The 22100-nt window shown below is 35.5% G+C and overlaps 1 protein-coding gene across 1 annotated transcript; it reads left to right on the top strand.

Annotated features, from left to right (window-relative positions):
• Nucleotides 1-3256: 3256 nt before the first annotated feature.
• On the top strand, nt 3257-13189 carry MSTN (myostatin). The gene is made up of 3 exons (XM_055108884.3): nt 3257-6863; nt 8645-9018; nt 11439-13189. The coding sequence occupies exons 1-3, from the start codon at nt 6491-6493 to the stop codon at nt 11817-11819; spliced, it is 1128 nt and encodes a 375-aa protein (XP_054964859.1). The 5' UTR covers nt 3257-6490; the 3' UTR covers nt 11820-13189.
• Nucleotides 13190-22100: the final 8911 nt, after the last annotated feature.

Raw genomic sequence — 22100 nt, 5'->3', positions numbered from 1 at the left:
CTCTGGCTACCTTTGAGACTCATTAAACTTAATATGAACCTATGTTGAGGAAGGGATCTAGTCACCTTAAGTAGTGGTGTCATAGCCAGCATGGCAACTCCCTAGTATGGTCCCTGTTAAGAGCCACACGATGTGAGAAGCCATAGATCTAGGAAGCCCAGATCATTAAATGCAAAAGCTGCACTGGGATACTCAAAGTGCTCAGTGCTCCACTGGAGAACTACTGCAGTGTCAAGAACACAGGGACCTGTGATACTAATCTCTCCTGCCAGTTTCAGGAAGAGGGGAGTCAACAGAAATGCTATGAACTACAGCCAGAACAAACTAAAAACACTTTCACTTAGAAAGTCTATAAATACACTAACTACACCTTGCTGAGAAATTGAAAAGTTGGAGTTTCTGGTATTTAAGGAGTTGTTTGTTCATTTAGTGGTTTAATTATTTAAAAAACACTGTTCTGGCCAGGTGCAGTGGCTCACATCTGTAATCCCAGCACTTTGGGAAGCTGAGGTGGGCGGATGGATGACTTGAGGCCAGGAGTTCGAAACCAGCCTGGCCAACATGGCAAAACCCCGTCTCTACTAAAGATACAAAAAATTAGCCAGGCATGGTGGCACACACCTGTAATCCCAGCTACTCAGGAGGCTGAAGCAGGAGAATCGCTTGAACCCGGGAGGCAGAGGTTGCAGTGAGCCGAGATCCTGCTACTGTACTGCAGCCTGGGTGACAGAGTGAGACTCCATCTCAACAAACAAAGAAAAACACTGTTCTCCCCGTCTAACTATGTGCCAGGTACTAGACCAAGAGCTGAAAAGACAAAAAAGAACAAAATATTCCCTGCCTTCAAATAGCTCATAGTCTATTTGGGGGATGGAAGGGTAGGGATTAGAGGACAAGTAAGGAAACATTAAAACACAAACATATAAGAATTGTAATAATCAAGGAGGGGACAATCTATACAATTTTAACAGCAAGTCTTTGAGTCTAGTTTGTTTTTTTAGAGAGGGTCTCGCTCTGTCTCACGCCACCGCACCCAGCTAATTTCTGTATTTTTAGCAGAAATGGTGTTTCACCATGTTGGCCAAGCTGGTCTCGAACTTCTGACCTCAAATGATCCAATCTGCCTCAGCCTCCCAAAGTGCTGTGATACAGGCATGAGCCACCGTGCCTGGCCCCTAGTATCTTTTTTTCAATAGAAAAAATGAGGAAGCCAAATTATAACTTCATTTTTATTTTCTATGATAAAATTTAAGCCTATAATAAATACACTAGAGCTCCCATTTTGGGAAGGAGGGAGAGGAGAAATTGCATTTTGAAGTTTTCCTGAATTAATTCTACTCTTAAAGGACAATGGATTGCAGCAATTTTATTAACTAGGACATTATTATGAGGATTGCCATAGTATGAATACAGTCACCTCAAGACCTTCTGAAGACCATCTACAAGAAATCCCTTAAGACTACTAATTTCAGTCTATACCCTAGAACTGACAAATATTTTGCAAATGACCTCTAGATTGCCTGCAAGTCTGTAGTTGGTGATTACAATAATATTTACATTTCTGCTTTTTGTAATAATTATGTACTATTAAATAAACAATGTTTTAAAATTACCATGTTTGATGTCTCATTAAAAGCAACGCTACAGGTATTGGGAGGAGGGGACTGCAAGTTAAAGGGCGAAGTATTCAATTGAAGTAGTGTAAAAAGTACTACTTTGGGCATATGGTTCTCCAAGTACGGTCTGGGGATCACTGGGGTGCTTCCCAAGTCTCTTCCAGAGAGTCTATGAAATAAAAACTGTTTTCATAATAATACTAAGATGTTTTTTGCCTTTCTCACACTCATTCTTTCTTATGTGTACGATAGTTTTCCAGAGGCCCCATAATGTATGAAGACATCATGACTCTGTCAGCAAATAAAATGCATGCTTGAATATGCCTGCACATGACAATGTTTTAATATATATGTGTTAAATATTAATGATATAACTGACACAAAAAAAGATTTGGAGGATTCTAAATAGTTTTTGAGAGTATAAACAAATCCTGAGACCCAAAATTTTGAGAATCACTGCTTTAGGGGATAAACCTCATGGAAAGGGCACACCTAATCAAATTTATTCATATTTCATGTGAAGAAACTAGTCCATAGGTTTCCTGAAGACAGTGATTGTGTCTGTCTGGCTCGCTGTTTTATCCTCAGAATCTAGCATAGTGCCAGGTACAAAATAGGCATTCAAATATTTCATAAACTAATACATGAATTCGCACATACATACATTTATAAATGAAGGGTTTGCTAACTGACTTATTCAAGGTTACATAAAACATCAACAGTAAAGCCAGAACTATATTTTGGGTCTCCTGCCTTCTATTCCCGTATTCATGCTACCTAGCTTAAGAATATTTTTGTTTTTGTTAATTTTTGTCTTCTAACTATCAAAAGCATGGGTAATCAGTTATCATCAATGTGGGATGATTATCTTCTCATGATGTTAAGTGAGTTGAGTACTATACGGATTTTTTTTCTGGCTCTAAGAATAATCAGCATAAAGTAATACCAAACAGCTGTAAACACAAGTTAATGACAAGAGGTATCAGATAAAACTTTCTGAGTTTTTGCCCAAAACTGTTGAATTTTTCATGATTCATTCTTGTGCTAATTCCTAATCTCATCCTCCTCCTTTTTTTGGCCATGATCATTAATCTTCCGGCAAGTCTTTACATTAGTACACTCAGTAGATCTCACACTGGAAAAATAAAACCGTAAATTTTTTTTGGAAAATATTGTTTATACCCTCAACATTGTTTTGAGACAACCAGTGAGTATTTGTAACAGAGATGAGAGAGTTTTGCTTGCCACCTTACTGACGGTTACAGAAAATGTGAGGCCCACAACAGTCTACCTAGTACAAAGACGAACCATACCAGTCTTGTGAGATACTGCCTTAACTACCTAAATTCTGACTCCTGTGAGAAGCTGCTTTTAGAGATGGCTAACTTAAGACAAAACCAACAAGCTGATAGACGCAGCTCTCCCAGTTAACTAGGAGGAATTCTTCTCTACCCACTCACCCTAATGATGCAGTACTGTCCTGTCTCCTTTGTGATAAGAACTGCCAGAACTGGGTCTCCAGCAGTCAGACTACATTGAAGTTTCCTATAGCTCGTGAGCCCTTCTATTCTGGGGCATCAGGAAGGTTGCAATCACTGCCACTGGAGAAGGAATAAAACTTACTTAAATTTCTTCAGTTCTTCTTCACCCATTCAATACTGTTCTCTAGAGAAGTTGATTAGATATAGTCAATTCTCCCTATTCATAGTAGTTATGTTCTATAAAGTCATTGCCAACACTGAGTTAGCAAATATTGAACTATTGTTCCCAGGGGAAAAACAGGGTTAGTTGAGCCTCTGGTCATAACATTTACATCACCCAATCAATATATAACCTTGTTTTATGTATGTTTTTATTTACAAATACATTATTTAATATATATTGTTCATTCATTAACACTGAACTCATGGCCAACAGCACCATAACTCAGGCCTGAATGATGCTTATCTAGCATATGCATTTTTTCATAAGAACTTTTTTCCCTTAGGCATATCACAGCCTTTTAAAATTGTGGTAAATATACACAACATTTAGCATCTTAACCATTTTTAGGTGTACAGTTCGGTGGCATTAAGCACATTCACACTGTTGTATAACCATCACCACCATTCATCTTCAGAAATTTTTCATCTTCCCAGACTGAAACTCTGTATCTATCACACAGTAACTACCCCTCAGTGCCTCACCCAGTCCCTGGCAACCACCATGCTACTTTCCATTGCAGCTTTCCTGTGATTAGGAACATAGCAACACCACGCAGCATGTCAGCACTATGCTTGGGGGCCATTTTTAAAAAGCAAAATCAATAAGAGGAGCAATAAAAAAAGAAGCACAAAATATGTGAAAACATGGCACTAAATAGATGGGAAAAAGGGAATTTGTTTATAGTATGAGAGCTGAAAAAATAAGGCGGAACCCTGCTTTGTTTGACCTCGTCTGGGAACCTGTGCGTCAGATAGGATTCAAATTTTTTGCTGCTCTGTGAATGCCAGCGAATGACTGAAAAATTCTAGGAATATTGAGTTTCATAGATAAATTTTAGCAAGTAGGCAAATTTGTGAATACAGAAATCATGAATAATAAGAATTGTCTGTTAGCGGGAATGACAACCTTTGTTCACTTTTTTCCAGGTAATAAGAATAAAGAGCTGGAACATGTCTTGTAACCTGGCTGCCTTAGAAAATTTTACTTGCCTCACAGGCCTAGAAAGTAGGCTTTGTGACTGATAATTGGCAGCTATGACCTGAAGCAGTTCTAGTTCATGTGGAGCATAATTTTAAGCATAATCTCAAACCCTTCTGCATAAAACAAAGAGCAAGCACTCAAATGCCAGTTATCAATTACTTACTATATGACAGGTGCCATATTCAGCAATTTACATGCATTATTAAATTATATCCCCCCAAAACCCTATGAGGAAGCTAAAGTTTAGGGAAGTTAAGTATCTCATCCATTATCACATAGTTAGAAGTGGCAAAGTTGAGATTTGAACTCAGGTCTATCTGACTCCAGAGCCTGAGTTCTCAATTCAACTGCTATGCAATTCTAAGCATGTTTAAAAAAAAGTTTGACTTACTTGGAACTGTATAGATGCATGTGTTACAATGATCATAACATTTCAAAGATTTACACATTGAAAAATGAATTTACCAAACAAATAAAACCTTAGAAGCCAGATCTAATATTGTCCCATAACAAAGAGTATCTGAAATCCTCAGGGCATCTGGTTTGTGTCTGGTTTTCCTTAATCTTTAATGATGAGCAAATCCAATGCATTATGTAAGGCCATTTTTTTCTCAAGAGATGTAGATACCTCTTAAGAATTTGATGAAAATGCATTAACTTTTCAGGCTACTGAGTTGCATTTTAGTGCACCGAGGCAGTAAATTAGTGTACAGTGTGCAAAAATGGTAGTGACTTTAAAAATAAATATTTGATATGAGCCACTGTATTCTCTTGGAAAAAAAAAGTAATGGACTAAATCTCTTAGGAATCCTTAGCTTCCCAAAAAGGAGTAGGAAAAAGAAATCTCCTTTGGCCTGGAAATATCTTCTGTTTCTTGCTGGCTATGTTTGCTTAGCTCTTTAATAGTTCATTTGACTAGATCTTGTGACTCCCAAAGCTAAGGTTGAACGTTTGATCCCTACAGAGGCCACTTAAATTTAGAGAACAAAAAGCTCTATTCTCTGCTCCCAGACTTTACCCCAAATCCCTGCCAGGTGTCTGCCCTCTGGTCAAAATGAGAAATTGGCAAAGGGGTGCAAACATATCGCAGTATTGGGAAACAACAAAAGGTCACCCCTTTATCATGATGCTCTTTCTCTTTTATGTGCTCATAATATTCTGATATAATTTATAGAGAATAGATACTGCACTTTTTACTCTCTGGATATTTACTGCTGGAAATCTGAGGCAAACTGTAATAAGCTCTGCCATGCCAGTTATAAAATTCATTATCTATGTTCAGAGATTTTTCTACTAGCTGACATTACCCTCTTGGTAATAAACAATGAAGAACACATCTTCTGAGTTATGTTAATCTGCATCTTTAGAATAGGAAATAATAGCACTCAGTCAAAAGTTCAGTATAATTTTCATATTAATAAAAGACATTAAACTATGTAAAAATAATTCCATGCACAATATATTATAATAACAATGACTTCCAATATTTACTAAGAATTTAGTCAGAAAACAAGTTTCTCAAATTACAGATGAAAATTCTCAACTAGTATCATCATCTTAACTTTTAATTCAGGTCTTCCTAATTTTTATTTTCCTAATTACTTGGCACTAAAAATAATTTAATACAACAAATAAAAATATTTTCTACTTCAAATACTTGCCTAAACAATATAAAATCATTTTAGTTTTTGAGGAAGTAATATTTCATATTTTAAATATGTAGTATAAATTAAAATTGACTTATTTAAATTACAATAAGAGTTGTGTGAGGATTAGTAAGATTTAAGTACAGTTTATATTATTGCCAACATAGACTTTTGTTTTTCAAATGTCACAAATAACTTTTATTATTTGTAGATTTATTTCTTTTATGAAGTAGTCAAATGAATCAGCTCACCCTTGACTGTAACAAAATACTGCTTGGTGACTTGTGACAGACAGGGTTTTAACCTCTGACAGCGAGATTCATTGTGGAGCAAGAGCCAATCATAGATCCTGACGACACTTGTCTCATCTAAGTTGGAATATAAAAAGCCACTTGGAATACAGTATAAAAGATTCACTGGTGTGGCAAGTTGTCTCTCAGACTGTACATGCATTAAAATTTTGCTTGGCATTACTCAAAAGCAAAAGAAAAGTAAAAGGAAGAAACAAGAACAAGAAAAAAAGATTATATTGATTTTAAAATCATGCAAAAACTGCAACTCTGTGTTTATATTTACCTGTTTATGCTGATTGTTGCTGGTCCAGTGGATCTAAATGAGAACAGTGAGCAAAAAGAAAATGTGGAAAAAGAGGGGCTGTGTAATGCATGTACTTGGAGACAAAACACTAAATCTTCAAGAATAGAAGCCATTAAGATACAAATCCTCAGTAAACTTCGTCTGGAAACAGCTCCTAACATCAGCAAAGATGCTATAAGACAACTTTTACCCAAAGCTCCTCCACTCCGGGAACTGATTGATCAGTATGATGTCCAGAGGGATGACAGCAGCGATGGCTCTTTGGAAGATGACGATTATCACGCTACAACGGAAACAATCATTACCATGCCTACAGAGTGTAAGTAGTCCTATTAGTGTATATCAACAGTTCTGCTGACTGTTGTTCTAGTGTTTATGAGAAACAGATCTATTTTCAGGCTCTTTTAACAAGCTGTTGGCCTGTATGTAAGTAGAAAGGAAAAGAGTTTCTCTTTTTCAAGATTGCATGAGAATATATTAATGAGACAAAAATCTGCTGCATTATTTGTTTTCTTATAGAGACAAAAAACTGAAAAATAAAATACTTGCATAGCATTAATTTAATAAGGCAAATATAGATAGCATGCTTATGCTTTCACAATAATACCACCAAGGCAAGGACTGGGAGACACTACAAGCAGTGTTTAAAACTTACATTAGATTTTAGAATTGTATTTAGTTGTGTAAAATAAGTTTTTTTCACTAATATCAGAAAAAAAAAGAAACTTGCTGGATGTTTAAGCTTACTTGAGCACTGCTGAAAACCTAAAGTGATTTCTGTTGTTTGAAACTCAGTAATTTTTTTGTTCTTCACAGTTAAAAATTTAATTTTGAGAGCTATTACACTGAAGAATATGCAAAAATTAAATATCTTAATGTGTTAGTAAGAACAATAATGAAGTAAACATAGCATAATAATTGTCATGAACTAAATATTAGAAAATGCCTAAGAAATAAACATTTTAATTGGGTAGGTTATGGCTCACAAAGTCCTCCTTGTACCTTGACCATAGTACTGTTGTTGAGAGTACCCAGTTTGTGTACTTCCAAGCAGGCACAGTGCTTAATAACCTTCTAAAATATTTTATTCTTCCTGAGAGGGAGGGCTTTTACCTGGGGTATCTACACTGCTTCTGACAGGTAACATATTTCATACAATTCCTTTTGCAGTCAGCTCAAAAGAATCCTTTCTCCAGGAAAGAGAAACAGGCACCTTGACAGAGAAGGCATGGCAAGAAAAATTTTGTGTTACCTGTTATCTTGCTTTAATACAATGCTTTATATACTATAAACAAGACTCCAAACAGTTTTAAAATATTATTTCCCTTATTAAGTAATCAGGTTACAATGCAGCAAAGAATTTCCATTTAAGACTCTGCTATCAAATAGGTCTGGAGCAGATTTACCTTTTATAGACAATTTTGGAAAACCAAAATAAAAGAAATTGTTAGTGCTTGTGCTTACATGACAGCCTGGCCCTAAAGACAATACTTTCGAACTTTTGAGATAGCCTGAATATAACATCAAAATTTTTGTGTTAATTATCTGCTTAGTTTTGCTCCTTTAAAAGGCTATTCCAAAGCCAAAATGTAACAGATGTACTGTGTTTTCTACTAATTCCCGAGGCTCAGTAAGTTGCTCAGTGTGTCTTGTCCCCAGGTAATTCAGGCCTGGGGGAAGGGTTCCTTCTACCAGACTGATTGGTACAGCTGCTCAGTAAGTGTAACTACTCAGATTCCCAAAGAATTCTAAGTGGTTGTTCCTCCACAGTGTCTCTTGTTCTCTCTAATCATCATCATTTTAAAATTTCATTCAGTGTTCATTACTTCATAGAACCTTCCTTTGTCCATAGTTCTCTGGAAGGGGAATAGATTCCTGATGAACAGCTGAAAATACACACGTCTGAAAAATTCTGAAAAGCTAGGGTAATTATTTTCTTTGACATTTTTTTGAGTTATAAAGTTCCACACAGTATTTCATTTTAAAAGACTGCATAGGCATACATTATCTTAATTTTAAAAAATGCTCAACTATTAATAGGGAGGGGTTTTGTTAATGGGAAATAATTTCAGCAACTTTTCTTTTCTTATTCATTTATAGCTGATTTTCTAATGCAAGTGGATGGAAAACCCAAATGTTGCTTCTTTAAATTTAGCTCTAAAATACAATACAATAAAGTAGTAAAGGCCCAACTATGGATATATTTGAGACCCGTCGAGACTCCTACAACAGTGTTTGTGCAAATCCTGAGACTCATCAAACCTATGAAAGACGGTACAAGGTATACTGGAATCCGATCTCTGAAACTTGACATGAACCCAGGCACTGGTATTTGGCAGAGCATTGATGTGAAGACAGTGTTGCAAAATTGGCTCAAACAACCTGAATCCAACTTAGGCATTGAAATAAAAGCTTTAGATGAGAATGGTCATGATCTTGCTGTAACCTTCCCAGGACCAGGAGAAGATGGGCTGGTAAGTGATAACTGAAAATAACATTATAATAACCTTATGTTTTTATTCATAATATGAATAAACAACAGTGGAAAATAGCTACAAATTCCCTAAGCTCATAAGCTAGACAAAGGTATCTTACCCCAACGGTAGCCCTGTACCCAATAAAAGTAGGTGTTCAATTTCATATCCTATGAACCACTCCCTTGATACTCTTACTTTGCATCAAGATTTTAGAAAACAATTATGCCATACTTCTTAACTTCTTAAGAAGTCCTTTTGAATTGGGAATGAAATATAAAGTGCTTTTCATTAATATGATACATGACTGTATGAATTAAAATATTAACTCTATATAGTGGATTTCACTACATAAACCAACAAATCCAAACATTATTTTTTTCTCCCAGAAGGGTGCCAAATGTGTTAAAGATTTTTGGCTTAGCATAAAACAGATAAACCTTTTAAAATTATAATTAAATGTTTTATTCAGAGAGATTAAGAGTGATATTTATAGGCTTATACTTTATTAAATATATTTAAGGTTCCTCATGATAAATATGTTCATTATTTGTAGGATGTTGATGCACTGATGTGTGTATATATTTCTTTGTGGAATACTCCTAATAAAATTTCAATTTACATGCTAGTTAACCTTTGCCACCTAGCTTATTTCTGAGCTGCCTTAGCATTCTTGTGCAAAAGTTTACTCAGGAAAGGCCGACTAATTTAGTACCAGGCCAAGTAAATGACAATACCTTATATATCACAAAAATTAATAAAAACCATTTTAATTCCTAGTACAAATTTAGGGTTACTCTTCTGGCTTACCTAAATTTCTGTTTTCAAATACTTAATGTGATCACATCTTTTTACATTCATCTATTGATATAATTTACAAAAGAAGATTATACTTGTAAACAACAAACCTGTTACCTTTGTAATCTTTCAATGATCTTAGTTATAAAGAGGATATAATTAGCAGATCAGATCTACTCTAAATAAAACATTCTTTAAAATGCTATACAATATTTTTTCATTTTTATTACTTTTTTATTATATATGTGTATATATATATTTATACACACACACACATGTTTTACTTCAATATGTTGGGGGGTACAAGTGGTTTCTGGCTACATAGATGAATTGTACAGTGGTGAAGTCTGAGGTTTTAGTGCACCCATCACTCCAAGTAGTGTATATTGTACCAAATATGTAGTTTTTAATCCCTCATCCCTTTCTGAGTCTCCGAAGTACCTTATACTACTCTGTATGTCTTTGCGTACGCATAGCTTAGCTCGCACTTGTAAGTAAGAACGTATGGTGTTTGGTTTTCCATTCCCTTCGAATAATGGCCTCCAGCTCCATCTAATTTGCTGCAAAAGACATTACTTCACTCTTTTTTATGGTTAAATAGTATTCCATGGTGTATATATACTACATTTTCTTTATCCATTCATCCGCTGATGGGCACTTAGGCTGGTTCCATATCTTTACAACTGTGAATTATGCTGCGATAAACATACGTGTGCAGGTGTCTAAAAGACTATACAATTTTCTAAATGACCTAGTTTCCTTTATATATGCTACTTTAAATGTTAATGACTCCCAAAATGATATTATTATTTTTGACAGTCTTAAATAACACTGCCAGAGCTATTTTCATTTAGATATGGGTTAAAAACTACTGTCAATTATTTAAGAAAGTGTTCCTTTTTATAGGTAGAATTTTAATGATCAAAATTGATAATATGTCCAGTGGTTAATATGTTGTATTCCTCAGATTTTTTCATGTAAAGGGAAACAAAGTCTCAAATGTATTAAAAGATTGGGGCAGAGACAGAATCAACAAATTTTTAAATACCTGAATAGAAACATTTTCCAGTGAAAGAATAAAGGAAATATCATCGTCTCTTCTTCTGAATTTGTCCTTCCCTATTTTGCCCTGGCTTTATTGTCCAAGTTTTCCTGAGTGAGGAGGATGGATGACTATACCTAACCCTCCAGGAGTTACCAGGCATATTTAGCCAACATACTTAATTAGGAAGCAAGAAGAGAGGAGCTCAGCTCTTTCCTTCATTCCCCACTTCTCCTTCTTCTCCTCTCTCTCTCCTTTCTTGCTTCCCTCCCTTTCTTCCCATATTTTCAGGACATCCATTATGTGCCAGGCAGTCTGGTACTCAAACTTGGAAAAATAAAAATTAAAAAGACATGGAACTGACCTTAGGGGAATTTGTATTGCTGTTAAATTCTTTTGAGACATAAGGGGAAAATCAAGCCTAGTGTAAATTAACATTCCTTAATGCTGTGCCTTTTAAAAATAAATGTGGTATGAGCAAAATTATTAGTTTATTTCTTCAACAATAACTTCTTAAGGTAGGTAGAAAAGTGTTTCCAGGCCTATTGATATTACTGATTGTTCTTTCCTTTTCAAACAGAATCCCTTTTTAGAGGTCAAGGTAACAGACACACCAAAAAGATCCAGAAGGGATTTTGGTCTTGACTGTGATGAGCACTCAACAGAATCACGATGCTGTCGTTACCCTCTAACTGTGGATTTTGAAGCTTTTGGATGGGATTGGATTATCGCTCCTAAAAGATATAAGGCCAATTACTGCTCTGGAGAGTGTGAATTTGTATTTTTACAAAAATATCCTCATACTCATCTGGTACACCAAGCAAACCCCAGAGGTTCAGCAGGCCCTTGCTGTACTCCCACAAAGATGTCTCCAATTAATATGCTATATTTTAATGGCAAAGAACAAATAATATATGGGAAAATTCCAGCGATGGTAGTAGACCGCTGTGGGTGCTCATGAGATTTATATTAAGCTTTCATAACTTCCTAAAACATGGAAGGTTTTCCCCTCAACAATTTTGAAGCTGTGAAATTAAGTACCACAGGCTATAGGCCTAGAGTATGCTACAGTCACTTAAGCATAAGCTACAGTATGTAAACTAAAAGGGGGAATATATGCAATGGTTGGCATTTAACCATCCAAACAAATCATACAAGAAAGTTTTATGATTTCCAGAGTTTTTGAGCTAGAAGGAGATCAAATTACATTTATGTTCCTATATATTACAACATCGGCGAGGAAATGAAAGCGATTCTCCTTGCGTTCTGATGAATTAAAGGAGTATGCTTTAAAGTCTATTTCTTTAAAGTTTTGTTTAATATTTACAGAAAAATCTACATACAGTATTGGTAAAATGCAGGATTGTTATATACCATCATTCGAATCATCCTCAAACACTTGAATTTATATTGTATGGTAGTATACTTGGTAAGATAAAATTCCACAAAAATAGGGATGGTGCAGCATATGCAATTTCCATTCCTATTATAATTGACACAGTACATTAACAATCCATGCCAATGGTGCTAATACGATAGGCTGAATGTCTGAGGCTACCAGGTTTATCACATAAAAAACATTCAGTAAAATAGTAAGTTTCTCTTTTCTTCAGGTGCATTTTCCTACACCTCCAAATGAGGAATGGATTTTCTTTAATGTAAGAAGAATCATTTTTCTAGAGGTTGGCTTTCAATTCTGTAGCATACTTGGAGAAACTGCATTATCTTAAAAGGCAGTCAAATGGTATTTGTTTTATCAAAATGTCAAAATAACATACTTGGAGAAGTATGTAATTTTGTCTTTGGAAAATTACAACACTGCCTTTGCAACACTGCAGTTTTTATGGTAAAATAATAGAAATGATCGACTCTATCAATATTGTATAAAAAGACTGAAATAATACATTTATATAATATGTATACAACATTGTTTTGTAAATAAGTGTCTCCTTTTTTATTTACTTTGGTATATTTTTACACTAAGGACATTTCAAATTAAGTACTAAGGCACAAAGACATGTCATGCATCACAGAAAAGCAACTACTTATATTTCGGAGCAAATTAGCAGATTAAATAGTGGTCTTAAAACTCCATATGTTAATGATTAGATGGTTATATTACAATCATTTTATATTTTTTTACATGATTAACAGTCACTTATGGATTCATGATGGCTGTATAAAGTGAATTTGAAATTTCAATGGTTTACTGTCATTGTGTTTAAATCTCAACGTTCCATTATTTTAATACTTGCAAAAACATTTCTAAGTATACCAAAATAATTGACTCTATTATCTGAAATGAAGAATAAACTGATGCTATCTCAACAATAACTGTTACTTTTATTTTATAATTTGATAATGAATATATTTCTGCATTTATTTACTTCTGTTTTGTAAATTGGGATTTTGTTAATCAAATTTATTGTACTATGACTAAATGAAATTATTTCTTACATCTAATTTGTAGAAACAGTATAAGTTATATTAAAGTGTTTTCACATTTTTTTGAAAGACACAACAGTTTTTATTCTAATGATTAATTCTGGATTTCTGATTTTCACTTTATTATAAAAGTCTAATTGTTTAGCACAAAAGTTTGGTTGAGGAATTTTAGGTCTGCTACTCTGGTTCTCAGGAGTTAAATTCCTATTAAATTGGTCCTGGTCATGTTGCTTTACACATACGAAAGCAGGGAGTAGTTATATCTGTTTCATTTCTCTTTTTTTAATTTTTTTTTATTATACTTTAAGTTTTAGGGTTCATGTGCACAACGTGCAGGTTTGTTACATGTGTATACATGTGCCATGCTGGTGTGCTGCACCGAGTAACTTGTCATTTAACATTAGGTATATCTCCAAATGCTATCCCTCCCCCCTCCCCCCACCCCACAACAGGCCCCGGTGTGTGATGTTCCCCTTCCTGTGTCCATGCGTTCTCATTGTTCAATTCCCACCTATGAGTGAGAATATGTGGTGTTTGGTTTTTTGTCCTTGTGATAGTTTGCTGAGAATGATGGTTTCCAGCTTCATCCATGTCCCTACCAAGGACATGAACTCATCATTTTGTATGGCTGCATAGTATTCCATGGTGTATATGTGCCACATTTTCTTAATCCAGTCTATCATTGTTGGACATTTGGATTGGTTCCAAGTCTTTGCTATTGTGAATAGTGCTGCAATAAACATACGTATGCATGTGTCTTTATAGCAGCATGATTTATAGTCCTTTGGGTACATACCCAGTAATGGGATGGCTGGATCAAATGGTATTTCTAGTTCTAGATCCCTGAGGAATCGCCACACTGACTTCCACAATGGTTGAACTAGTTTACAGTTCCACCAACAGTGTAAAAGTGTTCCTATTTCTCCACATCCTCTCCAGCACCTGTTGTTCCCTGACTTTTTAATGATCTCCATTCTAGCTGGTGTGAGATGGTATCTCATTGTGGTTTTGATTTGCATTTCTCTGATGGCCAGTGATGATGAGCATTTTTTCATGTGTCTTTTGGCTGCATAAATGTCTTCTTTTGAGAAGTGTCTGTTCATATCCTTCACCCACTTTTTGATGGGTTTTTTTCTTGTAAATTTGTTGGAGTTCATTGTAGATTCTGGATATTAGCCCTTTGTCAGATGAGTAGGTTGCAGAAATTTTCTCCCATTCTGTAGGTTGCCTGTTCATTCTGATGGTAGTTTCTTTTGCTGTGCAGAAGCTCTTTAATTAGATTCCATTTGTCAATTTTGGCTTTTGTTGCCATTGCTTTTGGTGTTTTAGACATGAAGTCCTTGCCTATGCCTATGTCCTGAATGATATTGCCTAGGTTTTCTTCTAGGGTTTTCATGGTTTTAGGTCTAACATTTAAGTCTTTAATCCATCTTGAATTAATTTTTGTATAAGGTGTAAGGAAGGGATCCAGTTTCAGCTTTCTACATATGGCTAGCCAGTTTTCCCAGCACCATTTATTATATAGGGAACCCTTTCCCTATTTCTTGTTTTTGTCTTGACGTGAAAACTATTTATATGTTTTCATAGGTTCAATTTCCAAATGCATTGCAGTTGGCAAGGGTATATGGTCCTAGAGTTACAAGTTCTACTGAAGCCACAGAGACACAAGGAAGCTACATTTTTTTCTTACCACTTAATGAAACTGGTACACTTATCTGAAATTTGTGAGCACCAATTTTCAAACTAAATTGCAAAACAGTTGTAAAGTACCTAGAAATCCTTAAGTGCAATAACATATATAAAAATTTTTTAAGTGCTCCCTCCTCTCCACCCTCCATCAGTTTAGTAACTTAGTTATAAAGCAGTGACTAACTTTAATGGGGAAGATAATTAAAATTCTATGTGTTAATATTGCTAAATAGTGTATAATTAATATAAATGTCATTTCAATAATTTCTATTTGTATATTAATTACACACCAATAGAAATCTAAATTCAAATATTGATTAAACTATAATATGATAAAATCCATTTCAAATATCAAATGATCACTTTTAAAAATAAAACATACGAGTACTACCAATAATATAACTAAGAAATGAAACTATAGGCAATGATAGGCAAGTCATGACTTGTCTGGCATGTGACATAGAGTGTTGAAATTTCATTTGCATGGTCATTCAGTTCCAGTTTACACACTGCAAAACGTATCAAAGCAAACTATACTATTTTGGTCATCCCTGAGTAAGATGTCGAGCAATGAAAAATGGTACTAAATTTAGTACCATTCATGCCTCGATGGCATTTTGCAGAGGAAGTATTTGGAAAATGAGTATATTTACGCTAGATAACACGCATGGTTTATAGCAAGTTTATCTTGGTTGCCATTCAAAACACTAGACAGAAGGAATATTTAAATATTTTTTCCTAGATTACACATCAAAATACTTCAATAGTATCACATCCTGTCAAGAACGCAAGATGTTCTTGAATGTAAGATTTTACATATGAGGCTGCCCAGACATAAAATGTATATAAAATAATGACAGACAACTCCTTAATAAGATAACTTATAAAGGTTGACTAGCTTATGTCAGGTTTAACATTACACTAAGTACTCCTGATATGGAACTGTATAGTTTGGCAATGATGCAAGACATACACGCTTTGTTTTCATTGATTCCACTTTTGGATTACTATAAGAAAGAAAAGTTTTTAACAGTATTATGCTATTGTTTCTGCTTCATAATAAAGCTGATGTTTTAAATAAGCACACACATATACTTTCTTAAAGATCAACTTTAATAAAATGTCATTTTATTAGTTCTATATATGCACTATAGGCAAAATATTATTCACTAGTATTAATTCATAGAAATGTAAAACATAATACCAGATTCTGATCCTAATGAGATCTGTTGAAAACGTCTCCTGAGAAGGGCTAACAGCTATATTTGACTCAATTTATCTTAATGGTAACTTTAAACCAAAAATGTAAAAAAGATTAAACCACTAATTCAATCCTTTAATTTGTTATCCTAACCATTCAAAATTACTCTATTGAGAAACCTTTTCCTACAAGTGTTAAGGGTTTTTTCTCTTTAATGTCTTATGAAGGACACTATTCAGAACAAAATTTGATTATGCGGTTTGGGCCATAGATCCTCCACAAGATTTTCTCAGATCCGCTCCCACGGACACTAAGTCTAAGAAGCCAAATGTCTCTTGGCTGTATTCCCATGGAACTCAGAACCTTGGCATTACCTCTCAACCAGCCCAAAACAAAACATGTCCATACAAGAAAGTATGCCTACATGATTTCATGAGATCCTGATAATGCTGAGATAGAATTCTGAAGGTGACAATCAAGCATAAAACACTGGTTTACTGAGCACACCAAAGTGACTATGGGAGAAAATCAAAATTGTTACATGGAAACAATTGAGTGGTCATTGAGGCAATCGCTAGGCTTCAGGCTTCAAGAATATCTTCCTGAAAAGCTGCATACTTTTCAGGCAACTCAAGTAATGGAGTGAATTATATGGCTGCCTGCAACCTAGGTGAAGAATTCTACTGGGGAACACCAGGTCATCTTGGGCTCTGAATGAGGCCAGGTGCCATGGGATAAAAATTATAGTAAAGAAAAGTAGATCACGCCTGTAATCCCAGCACATTGGGAGGCCGAGGCGGGCGGATCACGAGGTCAGGAGATCGAGACCATCCTGACTAACACAGTGAAACCCTGTCTCTACTAAAAAATACAAAAAAATTAGCCAGGCGTGGTGGCGGGCGCCTGTAGTCCAAGCTACCGAGGAGGCTGAGGCAGGAGAATGGCGTGAACCCGGGAGGTGGAGCTTGCAGTGAGCCGAGATTGCGCCACTGCACTCCAGCCTGGGCCACAGAGCAAGACTCCGTCTCAAAAATAAATAAATAAATAAATACAATAAAAAATAAAAAAATAAGAAAAGCAGATGAGTGTACTCCTCCCTACTTGTAGATATACCTTGCCTGTAGATACGCCAGTAAAATTGTCCCAAAGTCTAGAATCTACCAAGACCTGTGTCTTACAGTGAACTTAAGTTCCTTACAGCACCAGACAGAATTCCACCGAAGTTGCAAAGGACTAATGCAAACCTAAAGAGATTCCTATCTTCTCATTGGCCAGAGTGCATACCTGTGACTGAAACAAATTGCACCAAGTAAGTTTCTTATGGGAGAATTAGCTCTGCAACTGCAGGGCCAGCAGAAGTCCTTCCTTCACTGAGAGAGGTGTGTGGACTATGAATAGTGAGCCCTATCCAGCTTGACCAGACAGATGTTCCACCAAAGATTCCTCATCCTGGCCAAAGACAGCAGTGTCATCTCAGGGTAGTGATTGTGACAGTGGCTGGAATCTGGCCATATATATATTGACACAGCCTCACCTAGTACATTACCTGGTTAGTGTATTTGGCCCTCATATATTCTCTTCAGCTTAGTAAGGAATAAATTACTTATAGGAAATTGGACAAGACCCATGAGTATGACTTACAGAAGAAAATCACATTATATAGGAATTATTATCTCCATTTTGGAAATGAGGAAGTTGAGGCTCAGAGAGATGCACGACTAATAAATGACTAAGATGGGTATACACATAATGTAAGAAATACAAATGTAGAGATACAATTTTTCACAGTCATTAACTCAGGTGTGAAAAACTGTAACTTTTGATTTCTTACAAAATTGACCAGCTTTTACTTGAAGCCTCCTCATGCTATATTACCATTTCTACTCTGTAGATGCAACATCATCGGGAACCACTCTAATGAAGCTCCTCTCCACGGACCTCACACAGAAAATGACGTACAATGTCCATATCCCCCTGTTCTCAAATGTCTGAACTTCTAGGAGGGGTGTAATATCTCTAATTCCTTACATCCAGTTCAGCTCATGAGGGAGGGCATCACAAAAATACCAGTGTCTGAAGCCTCTCTCTTCCCAACAAATTGTCTCCTGTCATTGGCTCATGAGATCTTTAAGTGAAAAGATATAGAAATAGATTCTGACTGACTGGCTCTATTTACTATTTCTTTGTATTTGATACCTGAGCCTAGACTCTTGCACTTGCTACCATTTTTTTCTGTTTCTGATCTGACAAGTAGAATCCTGGAAAAATGGAACTTCTTAATAAACCACATTATTAATTCTCACTAATGATAAAAATGTAACTTAAAATGAGATGACATCCTTTCACCTACAACTGCACTAAATTTTATGTTAATATCTAGTGTTATTAGTAAGCGTGATCAGAAATAAACACTCTACACTGTACATTAGCTGTAAAAAGGCCCTGCCCAGTACCTTCCAATTTTTAACATTAAACTAAATTTGGCCTGAGGCAACCTCCATACCTCCCTATGTAACTGAAGGGCAATCTAACTTATTAAGTAAACAAACTGAAAGCCTGACTTGGGGGTATATTTTATAACAAATAGCTGCATGTCAGCCAATCACAGCAGCTGAGCTTCAGCCAGTCTCAGGCAGGCAACATGTCCAAATAAGGCAAACACAGATCTATAACCAACCAAGCTGTTTCTGTACTTCACTTCAATTTTCTGTCTATAAATGCTGCCTGTCTACATTGCACAGCAGAGCTCTCCCAACCTCTTCTGGTTCTGAGGGCTGCCTGACTAGCAAATTGTTCTTTGTTCAAATAAACCTTGCTTTATTTTTCAAAAGTTGTTCTTTTAACAGTAACAAGATCCTTAGGGGTTCTAATGGTGATTCCACTTCTAAAATTTTATCCTCTCCCCAAAATGCAAACATTTATGTAAAACTAGAGTTATTATTTTTAAGGTTGGAAATAACATACATTCTAAATACAGGAAAATGGTTACAATTGATTTAGTAGATATATATGTGTATCCCTAAATATACATGATACATGTGTGTACACACATGCTATACACATATTTATCTACTTAGAATACATTCAGCTGTAAATAACAGAAATCCCAATTCAAATAGGACTTAATAGAAAAGCTGATTATCTCATAGAAGTTCAGATGTAAGGGAACTCTAGGTAGAGAATGATAGGTAGCTTAGTAATATCAGTGAAGGCTTAAATGCTTTCCACTGCTTCACTCTGCCATGCTCATTGCATTTGTTTGGCCGTGATATTGTCTCTACAATTATAAGATGGCTACTGCAGTTTACATGACAATGTCCATGTATATTGAAGAAAGGAAGCCACACTGCATGTGGGTTCGTGAAAAATTTCCTTTGCAGAATCAAAGAATATGATTATATTTAATTTTAATCAATACAATTTGCACTCTGTAGAAGTTGTGCCAATTTATATTTTTATTATAATGTATGAGATTACCTATTTTCCCATACCCTCATCATTTATATTTCTAGTCTGATAGGTGAAAAATGGCATCAATCATGAGTTTCATTGCATTTCTCGTATTTTAAGTAAGGTTATTAATCTTACTTAAGTAAGGATTGCTTGCACTTCCTTTTCTAGTAATTGCTTTTATCCTTCACTCATTTTTTTTTCTATTAGGTTGTTGGTATTTCTTTAAAGAAATCTATGTATTTAAGAAGATAGCCCTTTATGCATGACAAAAACTGCAACTCTTTATTCCAAGATTTCTATTTCTCTTTTGACTTTATGATTTCTTGCGTTTTTAATGCAGAATTTAAAAATATTTGTATGATGTCACATACTTTAGTCTTTATTTATGGCTTCCAGTTTTTTTGGTAATACTTAGAAAGGCCTACTCCTCTATGTGAGGAGTATATTCCAAAATGCATCTTATATTTTATTTTAATACTTTTATGATTTAGTTATTTACTTTAAAAATCTTTAATTCATCTCAACTCCATTTTGTCATAAGTGTGAAGGAAGAATCCAATTTATTTTTCTTCAGCATGATTATTTAGTTGTTACCATTTATAATGCTATTTTTTCCCTGCTGATATAAAATGTAGAATGGTGCTCAATGGACATCTCCTAATAACCACATGGATTCTGTTGACCTAAAGAAAGAAACTGAGGCAAAATTATTATAGGCAATTTATTTGAGCCAGGGTTGAGAACTGCAGCCTTAAACACACTTCCAAGTTGCCTTGGGGAGTACTCCACTCAGCCTTTGTTACAGGAAGGTTTTTTAAAAAATGTTTTCTTTTTAATTATTATGGATATATACTAGTTGTACATGGGGGGATGGTTAATGGGTACTAGCAGGTTTTTAAAGGCAAAAGGGAAGGAGTGGGCTGATACAAAGTTGTCTGACAGGAATTCTCATTGGTTTATAGAAGTAACATTGAGTAGTGATTGGATATACATCATTGAACTAAACTATAGGGTATGAGTTATGGTGTCTAGCACATGGCATTCTATGGTTACTTGGTGTCAGTTAGTCTAGAGCCTACATAGCAAATGGCTTCAAGAGATAATTATTTAGCTCAAAGAGGGAGAGAGATGTGACTACTGTTACATGCCATCACAGTTTATGCCTCTCTGGGCCTAAATTAAAAGGAGCTTGCATTCCTCAGATAAAAAGTTTTTCTTTCTTAATTCTTAGATCTAAAACATAATTTTCATAGAATTTAGTAATAGCACAGGATGCCTAGAGTAAAATCAAGAACCTCCTTGAAATCTAACCATAATCAAATCAGATAAATGCGAAAACAGTATGATGATTGATGTTTCTGTCTGGTCAGAAATAACTAGTTGCAACCCTACCCATATTCATCCATTTATTTCATCAAAGTTTTGAAGAGTCTACTATCATTATATTTTAACCCACTTAAATGCAGGTGTCGGACATTTAGCTCACAACAACATAGTCCTTCTAGGACAGCATGCCTCACCTCTACTGAAGCCAAGATACTTTTCTTCCATGACTGCAGAGGAAAAAATTTACACATCCTTTCCCCCAAAAGACACAAAACTTCTCCTATCATTAAGTTAGTTGACTAGTCTCACCCGGTATGTCATTCAGTCTCTCAAAGGAATAACATTTTCTTCCACTGTTCCCAGAAAAGGAGGGCACAAGAACAATTCGGAATATCTCTGGTACTTTCCCTCTGAAGTAACCTATCAATTCTATTCATACTTGTGTTCTATCAGACTTCACCCATTCATTGAGTTCAAGACTTGTACTACTGCGGGAACTATGGAGAGAGAAGGGGAGAGGAATAAATAATAATCTTATCTCAAGGAAACACAGTCTAATGAGAGCAGAAAAGTAAACAGTAAAAGTAAAGCCTCATAAAATGTGACAAATAGTACCCAGTTGACACTTGTCCTGACAACTCTGTGGATCCTTACACAAGGTGCTGCGGGAGAAGTGAGGAAAGTCACCTCCGCTGGACTGGGAGTTCACAAGGACTTAAAGAGGAGGAGACGTCTGTTAGCAATGTCTTTAATGATGAAGAAAAGTTTGATGGATAAGTAAGAAGGAATAAATGGGAAAGAAGAAGGAAGAAGGGCATTCCAAAACCAAAGCAACAAAAACACACACACACGAATGCAGGCATGAAAGAGCAGGGTGTCTTCCAGGTCCTGTGAGAAATTCAGAATGGCTGGAAAGATAGGGTCTTGGGCAGTGAGTGAGAAGGAATGAGCCTTTAGGGGTGGATGGACACCGCTTGTATGTCCTTGTATGTCTCCCTGAGGAGTTTGTACTTGATACTGTCAGTGAAGGGAGCCAGTGAAACATGTTAAGGAGGGAGTAATATGGTTATGTGTAATTTTTCTTAAAAAACTCACTTTAAATAAGGTGTGTTGCCCTTTTTTGTGTGT

The sequence above is a fragment of the Pan paniscus genome, chromosome 13 (assembly GCF_029289425.2).
Source record: "Pan paniscus chromosome 13, NHGRI_mPanPan1-v2.0_pri, whole genome shotgun sequence".
NCBI classification, from domain to species: Eukaryota; Metazoa; Chordata; class Mammalia; order Primates; family Hominidae; genus Pan; species Pan paniscus.
The sequence above is the reverse complement of the archived record's forward strand: the minus strand, read 5'-3'. Positions and strand labels throughout refer to the sequence as shown.